Here is a 24527-nt window from a genome sequence, read left to right as displayed (position 1 = left end):
ACAGTAACTCAACTTCTCCTACTTCACATCTGCAATACCAGAATGAAAGCAATATTTAATATCTTTAAACTTTTTCATTCACAGTACTAAAAATTGGTAATTTGTGTGTGTGAACCTCCTAAATTCTGTAATACTTGTGTGCCAAACTATTTTAAACATTCACTGTCACCAGTTTTCTTCATTATTTTTTTGCAGCTGTTTTTCTATGATATGCAACTATACCCTGCAGATTTCCAGTCAGTTTATGTTTCCCAAGATTTTTAAATTGGATGCAGACATGGCAGTCTGTGAAAGTGGTGAGGTTTTAGGTATTTTAGTGAACAGTAAACAAAAAAGTTCAGGAACCATCTTTGTTTCATGTTGCTTCTAAAAATTATTTCATCTTCCTTCCTGAATCTTCCCTCGGTTCAGCTGTAGATATACATTTTCCCCCTCCGTGAACTTCATCTGTTTTTTCTGACTTATTGAAATAAACTGTCAACTTGTTAGAAGAACCAGAAATAACTTTTACTTGTTGCAGTCATGTGGAGCATTATGCATTTCTCCCTTTCACCTAAATATGAAACTGTGTAGAAAAACCCAAAATAAACAACAATCACTCATGCTTGTTCATTCTTGGTTACTTACATCCACTTCTTACATCCAGAAATGTAATGCCTACAGCAAATGGTAATCAGATATGTACCTAAAGAAAACCTTTTTTTTCACTAAGCCCCCATTAATCTTAATTTCATCTTTCAGAACTCAAAATGATACAATTATCACAAGACTACCCATAACTGTGCACCACATAGCTCTACAAGTTTAAAGTGCTTAGAAAATATCCAAATAAAAAAATGCTATTCCTTCTCATCTACRGYATTCAYCCCTGCTTGAAAATACCAAATCTAAATATATCTGCTGAATATTTATTTCATTACTAACTAGGACAAAATAAAGTGATTAAGTGTGTTCATGGGCTCCTCCCTATTATCAATTTCTTCAACCACAAAGGCTGTGCTCTTTTCCCTTTAGTCCACTTTTTTCCAGAAATCTTTTAAGTGAATCACAGCCTCACAGCCATTTATTAAAAAATCGTTTAGGAATTTATATTGTCCAAAAATTACAGGTTTTTCTTAAATTGTCGAAGTTATCTGCAAGATACTTACAGTATGAATGGCATTTTCCTATATTTTCCATGATAACAACAATTCAAGAAAACCATAGCCTGGAGGGCTGTCAACATTTTTTAAAGAATTYAAACTGACATCTTCCATTGTCTCCACCCCCAATAACTTTCTGGAGTCTTATTAAAATCTGTGATACATGAAGAAGCCTGAATAAATAGATTTTTTATTCAATACACATGAGACACAACTTTTCTGGACTACTATTAGGAGCCAGTTCATACAACCACATTAAAGAACACTTCAATAAACAAAAATATCATTTTACCTGTCCTGGTTTTTAAAAAGATGTGTCAAAAAGGCCAAAAAGAAACTTTATGCTTCTTAAAAGCTGAGGCACTAAAAGGACACCTTAAGCATATAAATACATTCCACCACCGATAACCAAAGTACTGAACTACACCAGGAGCAAGGAGAAGGGCAGAGGGTAAACTGAATGAACACTCTATGGCTTAAAATCTGAGTACATTACACATTTCAGAAACAAGAAATTTAGTCCAGTACTACCATCACCATGTTCTAATCTTTAAATAGAGAGGACAATACTTTTTTTTCCCCACAAACTAGCTTTAATGTCATAAAATGATGCAAAGGTTGGTGGAAAGAGGAACAGCACTTCAAAAGCCTCACCTAACACTGTAAATCACCATTGTATCATACAATCAGAGCCTCCCATACAAGCCACACTCCTCAGAAAAATTAAACAGCTCATTATAAACAAGTGGCTCACAAAGGAATTTATAAGTTACCAAGAGAAAGAGCAAAACCAAGTGACAAACTCAAATGGAAAGGAAACCAGGAACACAACAAAAATCAAACCACAGCACAACAGCTCTCATCACCTCCCAATACCTGGCTCTGCTAGAAAGTTRGMTAGAGGAAAGGCAGGATAGAGCTTTCACAAGTGGCACAAGGTGTCTATGTGTCAGCAATTAAATCTTGCCTTCAATTTCAGTTAAAGGCTCTCTAAATTGCTCACAAAAATATCTGTCTCTCTAAACCCTCAGTGAACATCATCAAAACCAGTCAGTTATTTTTAGTGCTGTACTTTTGGGACATTTAACTTGATAAGGATTTCAAAATGTCAACCCTCAATTTCCTACTGCAAGGGATTATGTTTGAAAACATGAGTCTGGGTCATTAGCATTGCTCAACTGTCCATGTTTATACATGGTCTAATAGAAGAGTCAAGCATCAGATRTCTTCCATTTAAAATCATTAATTTGACTAAGTCAAAACTTTTTGTCAAAAACATGTCAAGTTTCCATGCACATGACTTTCAGATGCTTTCTGGATGATAAAACAGCAGAAAGGTCAGAAAGGGAGAGAGAGAACCTGCTACAATGAGAATACATATTTGAGCTGTAGGAAACCTATTTTCAAATCCCCAGTTTGTTTAATTTATCCGAGGAAGAAAACATTCATTCTCTAACACATACTGGAAAGTGAATAATTATTATTAAATAAACATGAAACAGTTCTACTTTTCAACTGTATTGAACATAAATTATGAAAACACTTGAATTTTACCTCATTTCCAACAACCACAGAAAGAAGTAGGGTTGGAATGGTCAAAACAGATTTACATTTTCACCTTTAAAATAATTGGTGGGGTTAAAATGGCCAATACAGGTGAACATTTTCACTTCTAAGGTAACTGATGACTCTGACGTAATCCATGACATCCGTGACCTGACGGCACATGCCACTACAGTAAATGGGGCACTGTGCTATTGATTTAGACAAAATTATACTCTAAACTCCTTATAATGATTCTTCTCACTTAAAAAATAAAAGAAAAAAAAACAACAAAAAAACACGCCACAAAAAACCTCATTGTATTTTACAAATGCTTGTTAGGGAAACTTCCCTGTTGGAGCCTCCAGAAGCCCCTCTGGCACCACCTGAGCTGAGACTTAGGACATTTTGCAGCTACACCCTCTGCAGTCACACGGTCAGAGCAGGTTTCCCAGAGCAGAATCTCAGATGTCCACATCCTTAATATCATTTAATCATGCTGCAATAACTAAATAACACCAATTTGAGTTGGTGCCYCTGAGGAGAGAACCCTGAACACAAGAGACCCTGGGCTTTCACAGCCTCRCAGKCTGMGTGTGGAAAAGTCTGGAGTYCTCAGCTCCYRCTGTGTCCCTGARTGTCCAGTCCCCTGGCTGAGCCACAGGTCCCAGGGCCCTTGGTTGTGCAAAGGGTCAGCAYTKCATGGCTTCYKGCTGGGRCTCCTGACCCCAGAGCTGAACCWGCACTGAATGGATTCCTCCACACACCAATGCACTYCCCCAGACTGACTTACGCCCATCAGTCTCCAGAAAAGAGAAATTAGGAGGATTTACTGTCTGTGTTGAGATGATTAGATTAGCACCTTAAGTGCTCTTAGTGGGTGTATCAGAACCCTCCCATGGAGTTTCAAGAAAATCTTTTTTCATACTCTTAGTGATAAAATCTTGTCAGCAACCTATAATGTTACAAGTTTTATGACTTTTAAATCTTGGATATAGAGCACTCAGCAGGAAAAGCTTACTTTGTAGGTATGCATCAGAACTCATTGTGTGAGAGCGTCTGCCGGAGGTAAGGAACCTGAATGAACCCAATATTTACCCTAGAAGTACTGATTACATAAATTTTTAAGTTATGCTGGAAGCCCTGTTAACTGAAAAAAAAAAAGTAATTATGATCCCTCTGTACCTCTTTGTTGAAACAATATTTGTGTTCCTAGTTGCTTTTTGAGATTTTAATAAGACCTACATTAATGATTTTCCTATATGTGGCACACTGAGTTTACAGCATTAAAAGAATCAATTTTGCCTAAGATAGGGGGTTGTAATTTTGAAATATTGAACTAATGGTCAACCTATGATGAAAGTTTCAATAAATTAAAAGAGAACACATTAAAAAAAGAGAATGCTTGTCCACAAAATTTGGACAGAAAGGAAATTATAATCAAGGCTGAGAGGCAGAAAGAAATCAGACAATATATGTATAGTCCTTAGTCTCATTCCTGTTTCTTTTAGTCATTATTAAATATTCCAGAATATTTTAGTATTTAGTAAATATATCAGTGACACTGGGAAACTAGAGATGTTGTACCTATACTCTCCGCAGTATTTTTTTTAATTTATCCTGAAACAGATGATGAGGTTCTACTCAGACAGACTTGCTGGCAGAGCCTGGTTTCTCAGGAAAAGTCTGCACAGAGTTACTAAGAAAAATGAAAAGACAATGAATAAATGCACAGAAACCTCTTGCAACAGAGACCATAATATTCACACTCCTTCCCTCAGGATAAATCGAGTGCTTTTCAAGATCCCACATCTTATGATAGAAACTGTGACACAAATCAGATGTATAAAACTTTTTGAGAAATGACAAAATGGAAGGCTTGCTTCAAAGGCAGAAAGCTGCTGTGATGACATGGCTTTTAAAAGTCTGAGCTACACCGCTAAGACATAAGGAGTCATAAARAAMCAAAAYACTGACATGRGAAATAAAAATTAAGAGTGGGWGGAATGSATTAAACCACTGAAGAATGGTGACAGACTGGTTGAAAACAGGATGGAGATTGGGGCAGAAGAACAGTAAAGGTGGGGCTGTATTAGTCATACGTCTATAACTCTACTCACTTCACTAGAAATACCAAAAAACTTGCCCATAACACACCAAAAAATCAAAACCACAGCGGCTTCAGAGCCTACACAGTTCTCAGCAGAAGAGCTGAGAAATTCAGGTCGAKGGTGGAATGAGAGGGAGGAGAGCTAATGAGACATCCAGCCCATAGAGAATTTCACTGAACCCTAACCTGTATCTGCCCAGGGGTCATAACGTCTATGTGATTATTTCAGAGTCTATTTTGAAAACAAACCAATACATTAAAATCTTCTTATYCAAAGAAATGTTAGCAAATACTCAAAATATTAGAAATAGTGCATTTAAGGTGGAGAGGGTATATAAGCTGGGTGTGTCAACTAGCATGGGATGTTTTTTGGAAGCACAGGGCCAGATTTTGTCATCATTGCTGAGTAAGGTGGGAAAGGACTTTATTCTTCACCCACAAATATAATGCCACACTCTCAAAGAGGAGTTGCCTGGGCTAATGAGCAATCATTACTGTGACTTTCATATTGATCATTCCAAACATGTGCAGTAAAATGATTATTATGATTATTAACCAAACAGAAAATTTATCTCGTTAAGTTGTATGCACAAATGTCATGAGCTGCCAGAGCCATGCCCATTAGTGACTGCAATGATTTGCATTTCCAGAGCCTGTAAAGCTGCAGGCTGAATGGAAAAACTTTTAGTACAGACATAATTTGGTATCGATTACACTTTATGTGACTACAGCAGTGGTCACATTACTGAGGACTGTCATCTTTTGCTACTTGACCTGGCACTTCCATTTTCTTACCCAGGGAATTTGCTTCAAGTGTATTAATTATAGAAGTCAGACACAGTAGATAATAAATACTAAAGGAAATTCTCAGCTCCCTCAAAGGAGAAAGGAAAAAATGTAAGKTTTTTTTTTCTTTCATTTAATGCCAATTAGTAAAGCACGGCTGAGATTAAGCATAGAATTGAAACACAATTAAGCATTGCTACAATAAATTACTATAATGGTTATTATTTACAACTTGGCTGTTGCTAATAACCAGTGAGAATGATGCTCATTATAACAGATAATGTATAATTAGCTAATACTAGATATCTGATGTTCTAAATGGCTGTCATAGATCTCTTCTTAAAAGGCTGTCACTATATTTTAAAATAATTTAAAAATAATAAAATAYTATTGCAAGAAAGCCCAGCATAATGAGTAAGAGAAAAGAACAGGTTCCGAAAAACAGATGAGACATTGCTTGGTAAGTTGACCTTTTAAAAATACCCACTCCTTCACTGATCTTCTAAATGAAAAGCAGGATTGTTTTTAATTCCAGCTAATGAGAGCGGATATAAGTCATCATAATTAAAAGTCACTCACATTTCAGCCAGCTACAGTTTTGCTATTATAACATAGAATAACACTTGAGTTAAAGTTGCATGACAAATACCATTCTGCTCCCTTACATTTCAAATCCTTAGTTCTGAAATTTTTCAATTGTGACRTAAGTTTTTTCCCACAAGACAAAGACCTAATTCTTCAAGGAATATTATAAAGGGACAGAAGAATAAATTTCTGTTCAAAAGATCGATCCTAACTACAAAAAAGTTTAGGCGCAGAATCACCAAAAARATGATGTTCTCTTTTGAGAGGAGAAATAAACTTTTTCCACAATATTTTTCCTTTTCTAAATACTTTTAGCCATGGAAAACAGCAGCAGACTGAAAGATGGAATTTGACATAAAAATAACCCTCACTAAAAAAAAATGCCAATTATCGCTTTATCAAAAATGGTTTTAGAACAGTTTTGCATCTGTGAACATGGCTGAACTGGTTTTTTTTCTAAGATTTTGAACAGCACATCTAAGGAGGACTGCTCTGATCATCTGTGTGTTGCTAACTCCACAGTGGGAAGGAGCCCAAAGCCACAACAGATCAGCTGCACTGGCTGCTGTGCAAAGTTGCTCTTTCCTTAAAMAAAACCAACAACACTATTTGCAACYCTTATGGAGAAAAGRTTGGTGAATGAGAMTAATAATACATTTACCTTTGCATTTTCTCCTGGTTGCTTTCAGCAGTTCTGGAGCTGGCCATGTTTATTTCTTACCCAATTGTTTTCTATTCCTTTTGCTAGGCATCAGTGGTACTCTTTTAAAGGTACTGTCTGAATGCAAGCAAAGCACAATGACCCAAAGTAATGGTATATGATGGGCTCAGGTGGAGTATCTCTTCCTGCACTGAAAAATACCTTCATCCAAATACTCCTGAGCAGGGTCTTASACAATTTGGATCTTTCTGCCAGTGCTATAAGTCACAGCACATGCAATATGTTGGGAGAATGGTAGCTGAGGTTGGTGTTAGCAGAGCTGAGTTGCAACTTGCAAGCTCTTCTAGGGAAATCCTGTTTCTAACTTTCATTAGATTAAATTCAAAATCCTAAAATGGTTTTGAACAAGCTGAGGTTCTCCACATTTACACAGCACATATTTTGTGGGACTAAAAATGACAGGCATCTGCTTTGGTGAAGTTGGATGTACAAGAAGAGTATGATGACACAACGTGCTTTCTTTCTTTTTTTCAGAAATGCAGGCTTTCTACTGAAGACAAATTGTTAAAATCTAAAGGAAGGGCAGCTCTCTTTCTTGGTATAAAACCAGGTATGATTGAGAACTAAGGCTTGGTTTCATTTCACAGTCTAATATAAAAGTTCATTAGCTCAGAGATCTTCAACTGTCCCAAAGAGAGGCAGTTTATAGGGCCCTGCTTCSTTACACCTGTGTTTTCAGAACCACAGAATGGAATTTCTCTTTCAATCTCTACAGCAAGGATGGAGGAAAGGTTATTATCATGTTGCTAAGGGAAATGCACCATCCCATCATCACAAGCCAATATTATTGACTGACAGTATTCAGAAAGGGTTATGGCTTGTAAAACCAGTGACTCAAATTACAGCTGGAACAATTGTGCTCCCTCTTGGAGTGAGTCAAGGAGAAATATCAGAAACTGTTACATTTCACRTTATTTTTATTTCTACCAAACGCTGTAAGACACATATAACTTTTTCCTGGTCTGACCTCCATTTTACTTAAATTGCAAAGGAAAATGTTTCCTGGTTTGATAATTGACTGAAAATGAAAGATTAAGTAATGCTCTCTGCCCTATTYTTCAGTTTTTTGAACCATTTTCTAGGCTTTTAATATGAAAAACATCTTTATTGTTTTATTAGTACAACTATTCCACTTCAAGTAAGTAATTTACAGCCCATTTTGAGGTATATAAGCACCATTTCCTTCAAAAATAAAAGCACTTCAGTGTACTTGTCAGTSCCCCTGATGCAAACAGAGTAATGTTTGATTACCTCAGCATGAGAACTTATCATACTATTTTAAGTTAGATTTTCTTACCTCTTACACCTTTAATGTGAGCTGAGTAGCCCATCTCTTTGTATGTGTCATGTCTTAGTCGTTTTCCAGGCGTGGGGAGACTGAACTACTGAATCTGACTTAGAATGCTGAGCAAACTTCAGTGTGCATTTAAAGTGGTGTTCCAAGGAAATAAAGATGTGCACCCTGGTATCTTGGAACAACACTGCTCAATTTCAGCCAAATCCGACTGAGAGGTGGGTCTTAGAAGTGTTAAATCCCAGAAGAGGAATGAGAATCAGTGACTAGCTGACCCACAGACATCTCATCTGTACCTCCACCGATGAAACCACTGAGCAAGCACAATCCTTAACCCATCTAATAGCAGGAATCAGCTGCATGGCTGTACAACCGTTACACAGACAGAAAATATGGGAAAAAGGAAAAAAAAAGGAGTTTCTTTTCAGGCCAGGTCTGAAGTACCCTGTTATTTTCTGTGTGGGAAGAACATCCAAGACAGACACACAGACACAAACTTTACATCACCAAACTTCATTAATTCYAATCACCCAGCTTTTATTTAGCATTATCACAAAGTGACTAAAAACAACCCAATCAACTGATTGTATACAAGCAAAATGAGGAAACTTACTTGGGAGAGTGAGTAGTTTAAAAGGGATATTCCTGTGAGTGCAACTTGGTCCATATTATGACACACAGTTCAGTCAATGGTGCTGAAAACCCAAGCTCCCAATTCCTTATCGAACAMCTGGCAAGGTGACCTCTTTCCTAAATGATGCAGCACTGCTCTGAGTACCTGGGTGGCCTCASGAGACCTCTTCCACAATTTGGGCTCTGCCTAAGGCTATTCTGTGTCCCAGGGATGGATACCATGGAATCAGATGAAAAGGGGACATATGGCAACTCACTCCTCACAGCTTCAACCTCATAAAGTTGTGGACATTGTCCCAACATTTATTATTAAGTAAAATGTCAGACCTGTGGCTTACATTGGATTTATGCCAAAACTGTTCTTTGACAGACCTTTACTGTAGGTAAACAGTAAAGCTTTTACCTTAGAGAAACTAATTATTGCTTCATTAAAATAAGTACTTGAAATCCAAAATAAAGAGAAATCTGTTGATGATACACACATACACAGGAATGCACCAATCCAAATGGGATTATGGATAAAAACACAGTCTTACAAATAACAGTTTACAGCTGCAGTCTGCTGGAAAAATATTCCTCTCAAAAYCAACAACATTGTATTCTAGGTATTGCTTGAAAATAGTGTGGTATATACACAGAACATCTGCTGATATCACAGTAATTTGAAGAAAAGGAAGAAGTAACAATAGCATTTCACAGTACACTAGATAGCATGATAAGAAAAATTAATAGATAGTTTTATGATTAGATTAAATTAATTAATTAACTGTACCTTGAAAAACAACGGCTCCTCAGGAAGGGGGCTAACGGGGAGGGAGGTTGTGCTACTAGCTGGACTCATGTCCGTACTCTGAAAGAAAAGCACACAGGAGTTTGCATTTCCAGTCAAGTTCTATGGACAACTTTTTACAATCTGGGGAGGGGGGAGAAAATCCAAAAGAATTAGACTGACAACTAGTGCAACCTGTATTTTATTTTCTTGTAATTAGTTCAAATATTTCACTAATGGGTAAATACTCTACATTTTCTTTATTTTGAATGAACTCCCCCAGTGCAGACTGAAACGCATGCACAAGTGCACAAACATACTGTTCAAATTTGTTCATATGGAAAAATTAATTCATTTAAAAAAAACCAACTATGATATAAAATTTAATTTTTTTGATCATCCAATAGTATATTTAGAAGGCAAAATTAATAGGAAAGCAATATACTATAGGAAAGTATTCAATTAATTGTTTTAAAAAAGACCAGATTCACATGAGTCAATATACCTTATAAAAAAAAACACTGATACATGAAAACAAACAGTGAAAACCAMATTATTGAAGTAAATAAGTCAGTATACTTCAACAGACCTATGAAATCATAATGCTTGAAAGACTGATCTAGAACCCCACCCTCTTCAGAAAATATTTCAGTAACCTGAAAGTTGGTAAGCATGGTCATTATTTTTACAAATGCGAGAGATATTAAAAAGTGTGAAAGCTCTTAATACTTGGAATGGCAATAAGAATATAAGAACAAAATACGTGTTAAAAAAAAATGTAAGTAATACTACAATTGTTCCAGAGGAAAGCAGAATATTCATACTTCTTGGAAAATAAGTCCTTAAGTGCTAAAATGAAAAAAATCCACCACCACCACCAATAAAACAGAAATGAAGAATATTTAAAGAATCAACAAGCTTGCATGGCCTAGTAGTGCATTCCTTTTTACAATGTAGCATTGCAATGCAAAATGATGTAATAAATTCAACTTGTGCACTTAACTAATCTGATACCTGTTTTTGCACCACTGTGAATCTACACTACATCCTTTGATAAACCCAAATTCTGCAAGTGAAGAACACTGCTCCACCCAGTTCATTCATCAGAAGATTTTTATGGAGAGACAATGAATTTAATTCAGCCAACTGATAGGGGATGAAAAAAGACAAAARTTTGGATACAAAATCCCCAACAAATCCAAAACAGGGCACAGAGACTTCAAAGTTAACACCAACTGAGAAAATTTGAGTTTAATTAGATACATATCAATTACACCACAGCTGAAGGAAAAGACAAGTTACTTGCTAAAAAAAAGGCATGCAAGTAAATGAGTAAGAAGGGGGCCATGGTAATTATACCCTGAGAGAGAGACAGGTAATTTATAATCCATGGAACACAGAGATGATGTTGAGGAATAAAGAGAGATTCCAGCATGTCAGAAAGCCAGTATCTTTGTAGAAGCCACTCTATTCAGAAACATTATAAATTTTAACTCAGACTCCTGCACCTGATCATCAAGAAAACTGGCCAATAAAAACTACAAAAGGTAGTGCAACTTAGTTGTTTTACTTTGAAAAAGCTTTGCAGACAAAACAGGACACCTCTGTGGGAATTTTCCGCCTCAAATGCCAGCAGCTCAGTTGAAGACAATTCACTTCTTAATTTACATAGAATAGAAAAAAACTAAGGGGTGGGGGGGAAAATCAAGTAGCTGCTTTCCAAACCAATTCAAATGCCCTAATTTGTAATTAGAAGTGCACAGGAAGGCAATCCCATCTTTAAAGATTGAAACAGCTTCACTACGAAAACCTGCAAAACAGATTGGTGCCTGCACACTGCATGAGTTGAGTTGTTCTGGAACAGCTGGAATCCAAGGAAGGTTTAACAGCCCTGAGGATGACGCTGCTGCTGCTATGACAAAACATCTCGGCACATCTCCAGAGTGGCCGCAGAAAAACAGCTGCTCTTCCCTGGTGGCTGGACAGGAGCCAGCGCAGGTCTGAGTGTCACATGGATGTGGCACCTGAGAGAGAAGCACTGTTGAGAGGAGGAGCTGCATTATAGAGGCACAATGACTACACTTTTGGACTGAAAACAGTTTGAGTCTGGCCAGACAGGAGCGCTGGCAGCAGAGCCTGTGTCTGCCCAGAGCTCTCCTCACACTCTCAGTGGCCCCTCCAACACCTTCRGTAATTTTCCTCTCTAAGGAATGCAGAGCAGTGTCTCTGCCTGTGTAAATTAATTAAACCCAGTGGCACTAACAGTTTGTTATAGTGCAGAATTGAGTGAGACAGTACCAAAAGGGCTGTTTCTCAAGCTATTAAAAAACCCAAACCCTTACAAAGTAATCACTGCTATGAAAGATGTTGTTAGCTTGCCCTCCTGAAGCGATACTCTAAGAATTTCAAACAMCACCAAACTCCCCACTTAAATTTACTCTCAGTGGTGTGTTTATCATAATCATGCTTTGCAATCTAAAGCTCCCCATACATATAAAAGAATATCACTGYGAGCAATTTACCCAACAGGGACCTTTTATTCAATGTTGTCTAAACCAATTGTGTTCTCATAAAAGCAGACACTCACTTTAAGTCCAGTATAAACTTTATAGGTTTTAGTTAATAAATTAACCAGAAGATGCCACACCATTAGGCCRTAATTATATCTTGTAAGTCATCACAAATGCTAAATAAACATAATTTGTATCTTAATTCTAAATACTAYACAAAATTAGGACATCTAATTTTGYAAMAYTTTGCTGTKCAACCATCAYTTTAATATGCACTTTTYAKGCAGAAAATGCACAGCTGGGTTTTGTTGACTGAGYCTCTTCCCTGTGTCACTGGAAACCTCTGAGTTTACTGGAGGGCAGAAAATTTGCACAGCGTTAATCACCTAAACTACATTTTTCAAAATATCTGAATACCAAGCAATTCAAGTATTTTTCAGAGCGACCATTTAGAAAAATACTATCTTGCCCCTGCAAAAAAAAAAAACCTGTAAGCATTTTTTTCAGTGCTTTTAAGGCTTTTTCTTTGTTTGTATTTTTTTTAGTTTGGAACAGGCTGCTAATGTTATTATTAGAATAATGATATTAGAATTTTGTCAATAATCCTTCCATGATGACATAGATCAATCCTCAAGTTTTATTTTCATTTCTAGATCAGTCTAGATAAACATCATCCTTATTGTACAGCTGAAGAGGTACCTTGGAGTCACTTCTAGGCCGTGCTAATCGTTTATCCTTGGCCAGCAATGGTAAAGCTGTGATTATCTATCTGCAAGTTTCTGAAGCAAAGGAAGAAAATAAGTCTAAGAGAACACACTTTTCCCATTTCTACRTCCATTTTGGAGCTCCAAGATCAGGATCCTGTTGGAGGACAGATCCCCACTATTAGAGTTAGATGAAAGTGAAAGCAGCTGTTTCAGAAGCTGTTTTGAAGTAGTTACAGGTTTCATTTCATTCTATTCCATTTGTGTCTACCTGCCTCAAAGCAGAATGTTTCACAAACCTCCAGAACAACGTAAACTGGCTAACAGCAGATTAGAGAATGCAGTCAGTGGCTCTCCAGCAACGCAGAAGATCAGCTATGTGCACATTATTAAAACCACACTCCTTTGAAAAGTACTCTCCCTTTTGAAGCCATCTTCCAGTCTTCCAATTCTTCTTTAAATGAAAGCAGATTCACTTCATAAATTCAGATTTTTCTCGCTACAAACCCTTGCCTTTAATCTGATGTTCTTTAGGAAGTGGCCTATCTATCAACCTTCGTTAATTGTGCCATAAAATAAGGACCCTCCACTGACAGAAGACAATTTAATTTGCTACAAGTGCTTTTCAACAGGGGTAAACACTGCAATGGTAGCTGACTGACTTCTCAGGAGATCAGTATCGCAATTTATTGATCTCAGAAGTTAATACTGACAGAAAAAACCTTCAGTGGATATTAGAGCTAGAGATCCAATAAATCTTTATAATAACTGAAGAAAAGACAATCTGTGTACTTTATAGCTTTTTCTAAGGGGTAGTGGATGAGTGCTGAACTGACTTTCAGAGTGATAGTTTTAGTTGCATCATAAGTTATGTCAGAAAATATAATTTTATACTCTTGAAGTTGCGTAGAGCTAGGAAATTAAATAAGTGCAGTCAGCAAGCTCGGTAGTGACATTTTGATATACTGAAGGTAAAGAAAGACCTGCAAATGGATTTATTAATGGGTCTGCATAGCATCTTTATGAAATGTTGTACTTAAATATTATTATCCATTTTATCCATGGAAGTGAAAAAGAAGGGAAAGTGAATTGCTCAAAGCTATGAAGAGAAGATAAAGACAGAACCAGACACCCCATTATTCATCCAGGGTGTGCAATACTTTCCTACACACTTTTGGAGTGCTTTGATATCYGTAATTTCTTTATTATTTAATGTCATGAAGAGGTTTTGCTCATACATTTACTTCCTACAAATAAGTTTTCCATAAACAACTGACACCAGAAAAATGAAAATTAGTTTTGCTAAAAAAAAAAACAGTGGACACACAATGCAAACTTTCACSTCCCACCCTGCATCATGTTTAAATAACATTCCCCAGCATCTCCAATCTTTCTCACCAAAAATGGATGGTCTCTTTGAAATATATTTTCTAATATCCATGAAACAATTCAGGTAGTTATTTATAAATCCATGTCATATCTCTTTCCTTAGTAGTTAAATATTACTGATTACTAATGCATGCAATTAACAGCTGAGACATTTAAGTATTATTTTCCAACATTTGCCTGGAGCTTGCTGCTCCTGTAGCTCAGAAGGATGCACAGGTCTCACATCTGACCTGAGTTTTTGTAGCTCCCGTGGCAGAGGTGAAATGTAAATTACAGCTGCCACTGTGTCTTGCTGCCTCTTTGGATGCTACACGAGGTACACACAGTTTTTTAGTGGTTCCATTAGTGACCTATTCTCAATCAGCAATTAGGATGCAGGCAYACAGATTAGTACAGATTCCTCTTCCAATCTAAGCAAAGTTAATCACCTGGGGATGCTGGGAAATGCCACTGGGAAATTTCGCCTCATAAAAGATGAGWTGCTGATCTGTCACTTAGCAGTATTTGTATGTCCAGTACTGTYTATTTTAGCAGACTCTGAGTTTTCAGGAAGCCTATTTAATCTAATACTTTACACAGTATTTTTTTTCCACTGAGAAGGGGTTAACATGAAGAATATTTTGTTGGCTGATATTTGTTTCTACTTGGAAAAATAGCTCAAAATATGCTCTTTTAACCTTCTAATTAGGCAAAATCAATTATAAAGCCATAACCAGCAAGTAACATAAAGTGCACATAGCYACTCGCTGGTTTGTTGCAGGGTTACTGTGTTTGAAATAGTTTGGACTCAGATTATATTTTCACACTTTTTTATATTTAATATAAACTTAGTTTGCTCAAATATTTAAATTTACCAACTTAGCTTTCTCTCCTCTTCTTGTATTATATGCAAGAGCGTAAGAATACCAAAGCATGAGGCACAAATCATTGTTATCTGGTTTTCAGTTTCTAAAACTGCAATACAGCATTCTTTACCGTAAAAATAATTTGGTAGCCATGACAAGCACAATACCTTATGAAATGTTCTGGAATTTGTAAACAAAGTAGAAAGCTGAACTATTGAGAACTGGAGGTTGCTGGGTTACARTAGAGTGCATACAGAGTGGGAAAAAAGTATTTTTGAAAGAACAGAAATATCACATTTCTTATAATAGACAACAACATAYACATCATTACATAACTAATACATTTATTTAACAGCAAATATCACTTCCTTTCATCTCCTTATTTTCAGCTGGATTTTATCTTACTCATCCTCCCAGTCTGCCTTTTCTCATTGCTTTCTTCCACAAAATTGGTAATAAACAGAGACACAAGTTTCCGTGTCAGACAACTTCCTGCCACAGAGAGGCTACATGAAGGGTCCATTAATATGTAGGAGAAAACCATTTTTAYCTTCCCAACAGCAARTTCACYTCAAGTTAATCTCTAAAAATCCCCKCCACTTCTCTTGCAAGCAGAATCTAATTTCAAAACTAATTTGGACAATGACTTTGGGGTTAACATCTCTTTGAGAGGAGACCCGCAGGAGCATCAATGACTGTCACTGTCTCAGCTGGGACTGCTGCTATGACACATGGTATTAAATGCAACCCCAGTCATATTTTTATCCTAATGAAAACCAGGGGGTTGCTTTCAYAGATGCAAATGCTTTGTTGACAATGCAGTGGAGAACTGATTTCCTTGAGCAAGACTCTACACCCTCYTCAGTTTCTATTGTTTCTTTCATACTTCATTGACTATACTATCCAGCCTTGACATTTTGTTATTGTATATTCCTCCCTAATAATATCATATAAAAATCAGCTTTTTCTGCTCTTTCAGCAGGCAATTGAGAGAACCAAGTACTCTCCTGGGATTTTAATCTGCAGGCTGCCTATTTCAATTGCTTTTCTTTCCTTGCAGGAGATCTTTCAGGTTCCCATGTACACCTTTTTATTTCTCAAACTGCTTTCAGCTTTGTAGCAAATATGATGGTTGATTCGCACAGTAGGTTCAGTGTTTTTTTTAACTGTAGTCACAAAGACACTTTCTTTCTCCAAAGCCTGCATAACAGCACTTGGAGTAACTACCTGATACTCCATAGCACAGTCATAGTCTGAATCTGGAAGAAAATCTGCATCCACTTGAAGGAGTCTATCAGCACAGAACCTTTGGGTTCTCTCAGAATTCTACATCTTCCAGAGATCCACTGTTTTCCTTCACTTCCAAGTAAAACAGTTAGAAAAGAACTAATCAATTGATTAAACTGAGAAGGGTGTGTTCACATGGGAAAACTGACTCCTCTCCCTCCCTTACACATATGCACGTTATGCATCATTACGTAGATTGGCATACAAAGACCAAGATAGAAGGTGGAATTAAAAGGCATCAGATGTCAATGCAAACAGTAAATGCCCCTAAAATTACATTAAAGAAGACAAAAATATATACAGAATATATATTTATTCACTACTGGATATGGGGAAGCAACTATATTAATGGGTTAGGAGAAAAACACTCCCAAAATCAGGTTGCTCTCTAYGTTCCTCTGAAGTATCCACAGACAGCCACTGTTGAAGGCAGACATGGATTTTGGTACCAATTTCCGCACAATAGCTCCTATGTTCACAATTAACTGTTCTCCACGAAGCTATGAAAGCTGTGTGTGATCTCCTWACAGCCAATGCAATGTCTTTTTTTTAGTCTACAAAAGACACGATTYATTCAAGACAGAAATCTACTTGCACTTGCTGTTAATGAATAYCCTTCTTTAAGGTACACATTTTAGCATTCACCAAACTCATATCCAAAAAGCGTSCAAATGCTTTACTGTCCAGGATATCCCTTTGCCCATAAGTACACAKTGATATAGGTGCGATCTCCTCCAATATTGTGGTCAGTTTTCTGACTACAGTTTCCCTGACTTACAGAGCTTTTATCGAATTGAGGACAATGTTCTGTAATGTTGACAAAATTTATTTTTTAAATCTGACCATGATGAAACCAACCTGACTTCCATTAATAACTTGCTGCTCAACTGTTCAGCTTTTTCTACCTTTATTTTACTTTGGAAGCATCATGGACAACTTTGCCACAGTTTCACAACCGAGTTCCAATCTGAGGCCATGTTTTATTTTTTTGTGATTCCAAAAAAGATTCAGATGCCTTCAATTGCTATGCATTTCACTGAGGCTTTAACAAGCGATTCTGCACTTCCTAAATGTTGTGATTGCAATTATTCTCACTTCTTCATCAGTTCTCAGAAGGGTTTTTACAATTTCAGTATGGAACCACTCCTGACAGGGTATTTTAACTTATTTAGATGCAGCAGCTTCATTCTCAAAACTRTCTTGAATTACCCAATAACAGCTTAAAGGAAACATTTTAAACATCTGTATGTATCTGCTACTAAATCAAGGAAGACAGGCTGGGTGTTTTTTTTTCACACTACAGGAAAAGAAACAAGTGACATTTTACAGTTTGAAATACATTTTCCCTGGCTGCAGCACTTCTGTATAATGTTGATAGAAGTAAAAGCTAAAAAAATTAGTACATTTTGCTATGCTGTTTACTTCACAGTGCTTTCAAGAGTAATGTCCTTTAATGACTTTTGAAAGTTGAATCTATGTGTGTAATATAAGGAAATATTTCATCTTCTATAATGTAGAAATTCTGATTACTATAGACAGTTTCTAGAATGCTGAGCCTGCTTTTTAATTTAGTAAGCAGATTCCACCGTGGAGCTGGTCAAGGCAGAACAAAAATTCCCTGAYTTTGTAAACACATGGTATGCGGAATTCTCACCTTCACACATCAGCTTTCATTATTAAGGGTAAGGGATAACAGGAACTTCAACTCCGACCCTGTTAGTGTGTCCCACAGAAACCACCCCAACTRCAGTAAGCTCTCCAGAGTCCTTCCGGCTCTATTTGTTCTCCTGRACTTTTCTTGTTTAATCCTGCTCTTCTCATCAGTGTAAATCAAGATCTTACTGTGCTGGGACCCCAGAGCTGATGTAGCCCTGCAGGTGGGGTCTCAGCAGAGCAGAGCAGAGCAGAGGGGCAGAATCCCCTCCCTCACCCTGGGCTGTGAGTGCACATGGCTGGGTCATGTCCAGCCTCTCACCCACCAGCACCCCAAGAGCGTCTTCAAAAATACCTGCTGTTCCTCACCTCTTGGTGTACTGGCACAGCATGKCCTGTTCAAAGCATTTCCCCTTCCTGCACCAATTCCAGCACCAACGCTTAGTCCTGTTGTGCCATCCATCTAAACCTGAAAATACTCCCACCTTCTCCACCTTTCTCCCTTCCTTTGGCCACCATCCATCCCTTTCAGTCCATGCATAGGCTAATACATAACTTTAAATATATCCAACATATCTGAAGTGTATAGTACAGTGTACATATAGTATATATATATATATATATATATTCAGATATACAAACACACACACAATTGACTGAAGGGATCTCTCTGTAGCTGCTGGGATGCAGCTGCCATACAATTAGTTTGCCACTGAAAAGATACACACCGAGTGAAGCTGGCCAAATAATGAATGTGTGAAAAACATGCAAGGTTTTGCTGCAATGAACCTTATTTTTGACAMAAGTTCTAAGCCTTAAGCTCTGTGAAGTTTGGAGAGGCCAAGCTACATTGTTTAAGAAACTGACACTATTTACAAAAGAAGAGAAGAGTTAAAAGCTGGTCTACTCATACTTAGGCATTGCATTATTGTTGTTTTTAGAGCCTTTAGCTGAGTATTTTGTTTTTATTTTTATGTTTTGCCACAGAATTACATACTAAACTTGTTGAGATATCTGAATGCTATTTTATAAAGCCATTAGCAATAAAATATTCATTTTTCATTTATATTATGTCCAGGAATACAAATGAGCATAATTTCTTCCTACCCTTCAACATTAATAGCAAAACCAGGGAGAAAAATTAAACACACCTTTCACATTCATTTAACTACAATAAAATACAAAGAGYCTTTCAAATGAAAAACAATTTAAAAATAATAATACTGTCTGTTTTCTTTGGAGGTATTGCTACAGGCATCTCCACTACTGTATATATATTTTTTTTCCTTTTTTTTGTAATTGCACAAAGCAAGGTTAAGGTACTGGCTCAGCCATCACATGATAAATCAGTATTCCTTGAAACAGCTTTGGTAAAACTATGAAATTGAATCAGCAAGAGTCAAAGGGAATGAGGAGACATGTTAGCAATCTCCTAGGTTCACGCAAGAGGCTAGGAGTTTATCCGTACTTGTGTAATGCCATGGAGCAGTTGGCTCTCTGGCTTATCTGCTGGCAATYTCTGCATGGCTCCACCGAGTTTCTTTTATCTGCTCCTTTTCCCCTCRCACCCACCACTCTGATTTTAGCTCTCAGCAGCTGCCACTGCTTAAAGAAGCTCTGTAGGCTGGGCTGTGGTAAAAACAGAACTTTCCTTGGCATAGTTGTTGCCTCTTTCCCTCCTCAGCTCCATGGAGGTGATGGCAGGTGCTAACACCTCCTGGCTGCTGCACAGAGTCCCCATGGTTGTCACTGCATCAGCTGCTTCCAGAGGAGAGCTCATGCAGGGGAACTGCATGGGACTGCTCATCCCTGGCATGAGCTGACACCCCAGTTACAAGCAAAAGCTGGTCCCCCGTCTTCTTCCTAAACCCTCAAGAACTCCAAAAGAAACTGCCATCCAAAAGCAYATAAAACAAGCCCCTAAGAGATCTAGGATCTGCAGGTAGCAGAAATGCCCYAGGTTTAAATCATCTCCACCAGCAGAGCTGGCCGGAAAAGCCTGGCTCACAATTATTCCTGTTGAACTCCAGCTCTTTTCCTACTGCTGCTCTCAGTATTTCAGGAGTGCTAAGTTCAATAAAAAAATTCAGCAGTCTGCTTTTTCAGGCCTCTGGTTGGGGCAATTTACTATTTGCCTGCATCAGATATTGCATACAAAGAAGAATCTCGAAAAGGAGGTTGCTCTAAGAATAGAGGAACATAGTTTTTGGCCAAGAGTCTGGATTGGAAGACAGGAAACATAAAACGTAAGAAACTTTTAGCACATACACTGAAGATGCAAAAACATACTTGTGGAACACTGCATTTTCAACAGAAGAAATCAATATTGARGAAATACTAAAATCAATATCACCATGCCTATCTATTTTATTATAACTTTCAGTTAATGGCCACAGACCTTTTTTGCTGTAAGTTCTCCATCAATCAGAGCACATGATAATGGCCTTTAAAAACTTCTCAGTATTTTTTTAACATACAGTACTTGTATTGCAAAGGGTCTGAAAGCTGTCCACATGTGATCAGAAGAAAATTCTGCTGCCAGGTTTCAATCCTTTCTAGTCTAATGCCTCCATTTCTTTCACTCAGTTATGATTACTCTTCAGTAGTATAAAGTCTAAATGGTTTCTGCATTAAAGGGCAATGGACAGCTGCCCAGAAGCRGTTTTAATCCTTGTCCTAAGCAGAGACACAGAGTTCAGTACCAGGAGCCCTGGSAAATCATACACTAAACAAAACCCCATCAATACACATTTTTAAAATAAGAAGAATTTGCAGCTTTTCCTGATGGCTCTTAAAACCAAGTTATTAGCAGTGGATACACTTAATTTTTACATCACTTTTCATTTGCTTAGATATAGGGAGGAAGTTTCTAACTGTGCAGGTGGTRAACTGCTGGAACAGGCTGCACAGAGAGGTGGTGGATGTTCCATCCCTGGAAACATTCAAGATCAGGTYRGATGGGGCCCTGAGCATCCTGATCTAGCAGAAGGTGCSCATTAATTCATTGCCGGAGTTTGGACAAGGTGACCTTTAAAGGGTTTGGTTTTTCCTTGAACATAGGATATAACAGAATTCCAAATATTCAAGCTGGGCCTTCAACAGATTTAGGTAGCAACAGTCACAAATTTAAGTTATTGATGTTCCCGTTTTGYGAGCCATTTCAAGCAGATGACGGGTACTGCCTGCATGGAGTGTCATGTATAAATGGGGCCTGAAACAGCAAAAAATTAAAAACAAAGTTCAATTTATGAAATCAAYAGAAATGGAAAAATACAAGGAAAAATTACGCAGGGAAAAAAATGTAAAAATGCAAAAATGCATGAACATCAAAATAGCATTGATAACTTTATTTTCTGTTTTCTATTTTTGAGCAGTATGATCACTTCTGCAGTCTAATTTGAATTTATTTATAAATAAAGCTGATTAGTGCTTTATAGGATAAAATGAATTCAAATTTCAATTCTTATGATAATTTTAACACTTTTCAAGAGAAACATGTTTTTCTTCAGCTGCTTCTCATTTAAATCTGAGCCTCAGGTGCACCAATTTAACCTTTATCTTTCACCACTTGTTTAAGCAAAGCYAAATTAATCTGTGAACCAAAGCCAGCCAGTTCTTCCAGGACTAAAGTATTTTCTCCCCCACGAGCTGTGCAGGCAGGGAGCCACTACTGCACATGAACATACACAGAGAATGATCTCTTCTTATCTAACTTCCCACAAGAAAACTCKTCCCACAATTGCCACTGTGAAATATAACTAAACTCTATTTTAAAACTGGAAGAAACCCACTGCTCTGTAAATGCAAATTGCAACTGTGCAGTAAGCACCTCCTCTGGATAAAACCCATTTTTTTCCCCCTCATGCTTTACATTTATAAAGCAAAATAGGGAAATTGGGAGATTCRGAAAGGATYAAGCCTTTTGTACCTCTTGACGCAWTTCTCCAGATAAGAGTACAGTATTCTTAACAATTGAGCCTAAGGTTTGCTGAGTGATTACTATCAGAATAATTTCTAAAAATAGCATCAACTGCTAGATGCTGTGAGGAAAGAGAAAAGGGYGTGAATGCTGAAAAACAAGCCTGAAAAAAAGGAACTTATGTCTTTTGTGTTCATTTTGACATAAACTTTTAAGCATTTGACCTTCAGCTGCCTACACAAAGATACACCATTCATTTGATATATTATGTTTGAAGAAATTGTTCCTTATTTTTACATGTTTTGTGAAGTATGGAGTCTCAGATTTCTTTATCTGAGACATACTAAAGAATAAAATTCAACAGAATGCTGAGCAAAAAATAATAAAATACAGTGTTTCTATAAAAGTCTCAGAAATTCTGAGGACAAAAGTCACATCTCTCAGATTTCACGAGTATATTAAATACTAATAGTAATTTGCATAAAATACAGTATTTTTCACATACTCAGAAGTCACAGAACAAATCTGGAAAACCACACATCTTCCAAAAAAAAAATTAATTGCCCTACAACCTAATGAAGAGCTAGAATTGTCTACTTTTTGTTTATTCTTCATGAAGCACAGGTGGAAGCAGGCTACTAATATTGCATGATAGTCTTGTGAAAACAAATCACTTCTCAGATGTGTTTTTGAAGGCCAGCAGACAAGAACAGAGACATTTTGTTTCTGGTTGCCAGGGGATACAGAAGACCGTTTTCACAGAGTGAATCATCACTGCATTTRAAAAATGGCGTTAACAGGAATTTCACCGATGTGTGGATGTCTCTCTCTCTCTCTCTCTAACCTGCAGCGATCCACAGTCCTGGTGGAGAATGAGATACTTGGAGGGTTTTAGTTTTCATTAATTATCTATCCCCATTCTTTACAAAGAATATATTGCCATTAGTACATCCCAAACTTAGAAGCATGAAACACTTCCCTGAACAAGTTGTGTAATTCACCACCTATTCAATTCTGCAATAATGTATGCATGCAGAGTAACACTGGGTATGACTGAAGTCTCACATGACTTCACATGATTCTCACCCAATTAAATGAAAACAGARGACTTCACAAACAATGGGACAGCAGTATCCAATATTTTACTCTACTCCAGTGGTTTCAGTCAGCATTCTGACGTGTGGGTTTTGTGCAAATCTACTTGCACTCCACATACGGGGGCTTCCATAAAAAGCAAATCAGTTGCAGTTAATTTCCATTGAGAAACAGTAACTTGGAGGAGGGAAGGGAAGTTTTCAAAAGATAGTTTCTCTGACATGAAAAGAAGTGTTAGACTGAAAAYAAACTTTGCAGCTTACTAAAGGATTGTGTCAACAAGACACTGAAACACATTTTAGTCATATAACCATCAACAACCATATTTGTATCTGACTTTCATTAGTAATTCTGTAGATTTTATGTATTTTATTTAAAGAAAGATAAATAATCCAATTCAGTACCCAAAGATTCAAAGGAAAGTCTTTATCACATCTTTATCAGTTCAGCTGATGCCTGAACTGCTTGCTGTGATGTGTTCCTGAAATGTAGAATCACTCAGAAGAACTGAGAACTAAAGCATTTTACTGGCACATTTTCATAAGAGGTTGGAAAATCAGGAAGCCAAATACAATGGCATCCTAATGGTGTAATTGATTCCATACCAGTGCACATAATTAATTTCAGATGTACACTGCAAGGTAAAGTTWGGATGGATAGACATGAGGGCAATAAACAACTTTACATGTGGCTATTCAGGGGGTTTATCTTTGAAACCACTGAGATTTAGTTTCATCAAAACAAGAACTGGCTGTAGAAGATTATGAAATCTCCAAGTTAACCTTTTATTTGACAGATTAATGTAGTCAGATGAGATAATTCAGTGAGGTGTGAATGAAGCAGAAAAGGACACCGATGTGATTGACGGCATCCAGCATTGTGCTGCTGAGAGAGCCTGGACATTCAGTACTGCAGAAACCACYCAAGAGTCAGAAACAAGAGAGACAAACACCCAGTGATGCCAAAAAGGACAAGAARAATGTCCTGAGATATGTGGCTGGCAGGTCTAAAACACGAGGAATGAAGCAAAGGTTTTTAAGTGAAGGATGGACTGAGGAAAGGATGACTGGAGAAGCTGAAGTCCAGGCAYATTCTAAGAGGACTCTGTGTAAATCTAGAAGAAGCCATTAAATTGATTAAAYTGATTGAAGGTTATCTGCAGTAATTACAGAAAGCATAAAAACAGGCTTGTGTTGTGACAAGTAAGACATGGAAGAGGCTGRGGAGAGAAGCAAGTAGGAGGAAGTATTTACATTAGGTTTTCTATAGAAAGCTAATCAAAATACAGAGGGCTGACTGGGGCAAGTGGGGAGAATAAGAACAAGTGAGGATCTTGATATGGGCTGAASAAAGAGCCCAACTGAAGTTTCAAAAGAAAAAAATTCTTTGGAAGATGGAGGTAGAAGAAGGTATTACACCATTTCTTCCCTCTGAAGGGGAAAAAGAACGCAAAGAAATAAAGCAACACAGAACCCTCAGTACTACTTGGTTTGTTCCAGGAATGGACTTCTTCAGTTTCACAGAGTGCTACACAAAATACAAT

The 24527-nt window shown here is 37.3% G+C and overlaps 1 protein-coding gene across 4 annotated transcripts in view; it reads right to left on the bottom strand.

The window, feature by feature from the left end:
• The window catches only part of CCSER1 (coiled-coil serine rich protein 1), a 604924-nt gene that overhangs the window by 305218 nt on the left and 275179 nt on the right, over positions 1–24527 (bottom strand). For 3 of the 4 annotated variants that reach the window (XM_057366851.1, XM_057366854.1, XM_057366853.1), the window contains exon 7: positions 9586–9663. The exons of the other annotated variant lie outside the window; for it this stretch is intronic. In XM_057366851.1, the coding sequence (XP_057222834.1) occupies positions 9586–9663 (78 nt within the window). The remainder of the gene's footprint in view (positions 1–9585; positions 9664–24527) is intronic. 4 annotated transcript variants of the gene reach the window in all.

This window comes from Malurus melanocephalus, unplaced genomic scaffold (assembly GCF_030028575.1).
Source record: "Malurus melanocephalus ecotype Western Australia unplaced genomic scaffold, MMel_1.1 scaffold_72, whole genome shotgun sequence".
In the NCBI taxonomy this organism is placed as follows: Eukaryota; Metazoa; Chordata; class Aves; order Passeriformes; family Maluridae; genus Malurus; species Malurus melanocephalus.
Note: the sequence above shows the minus strand (reverse complement) of the source record. Positions and strands in the feature narration are given on the sequence as shown.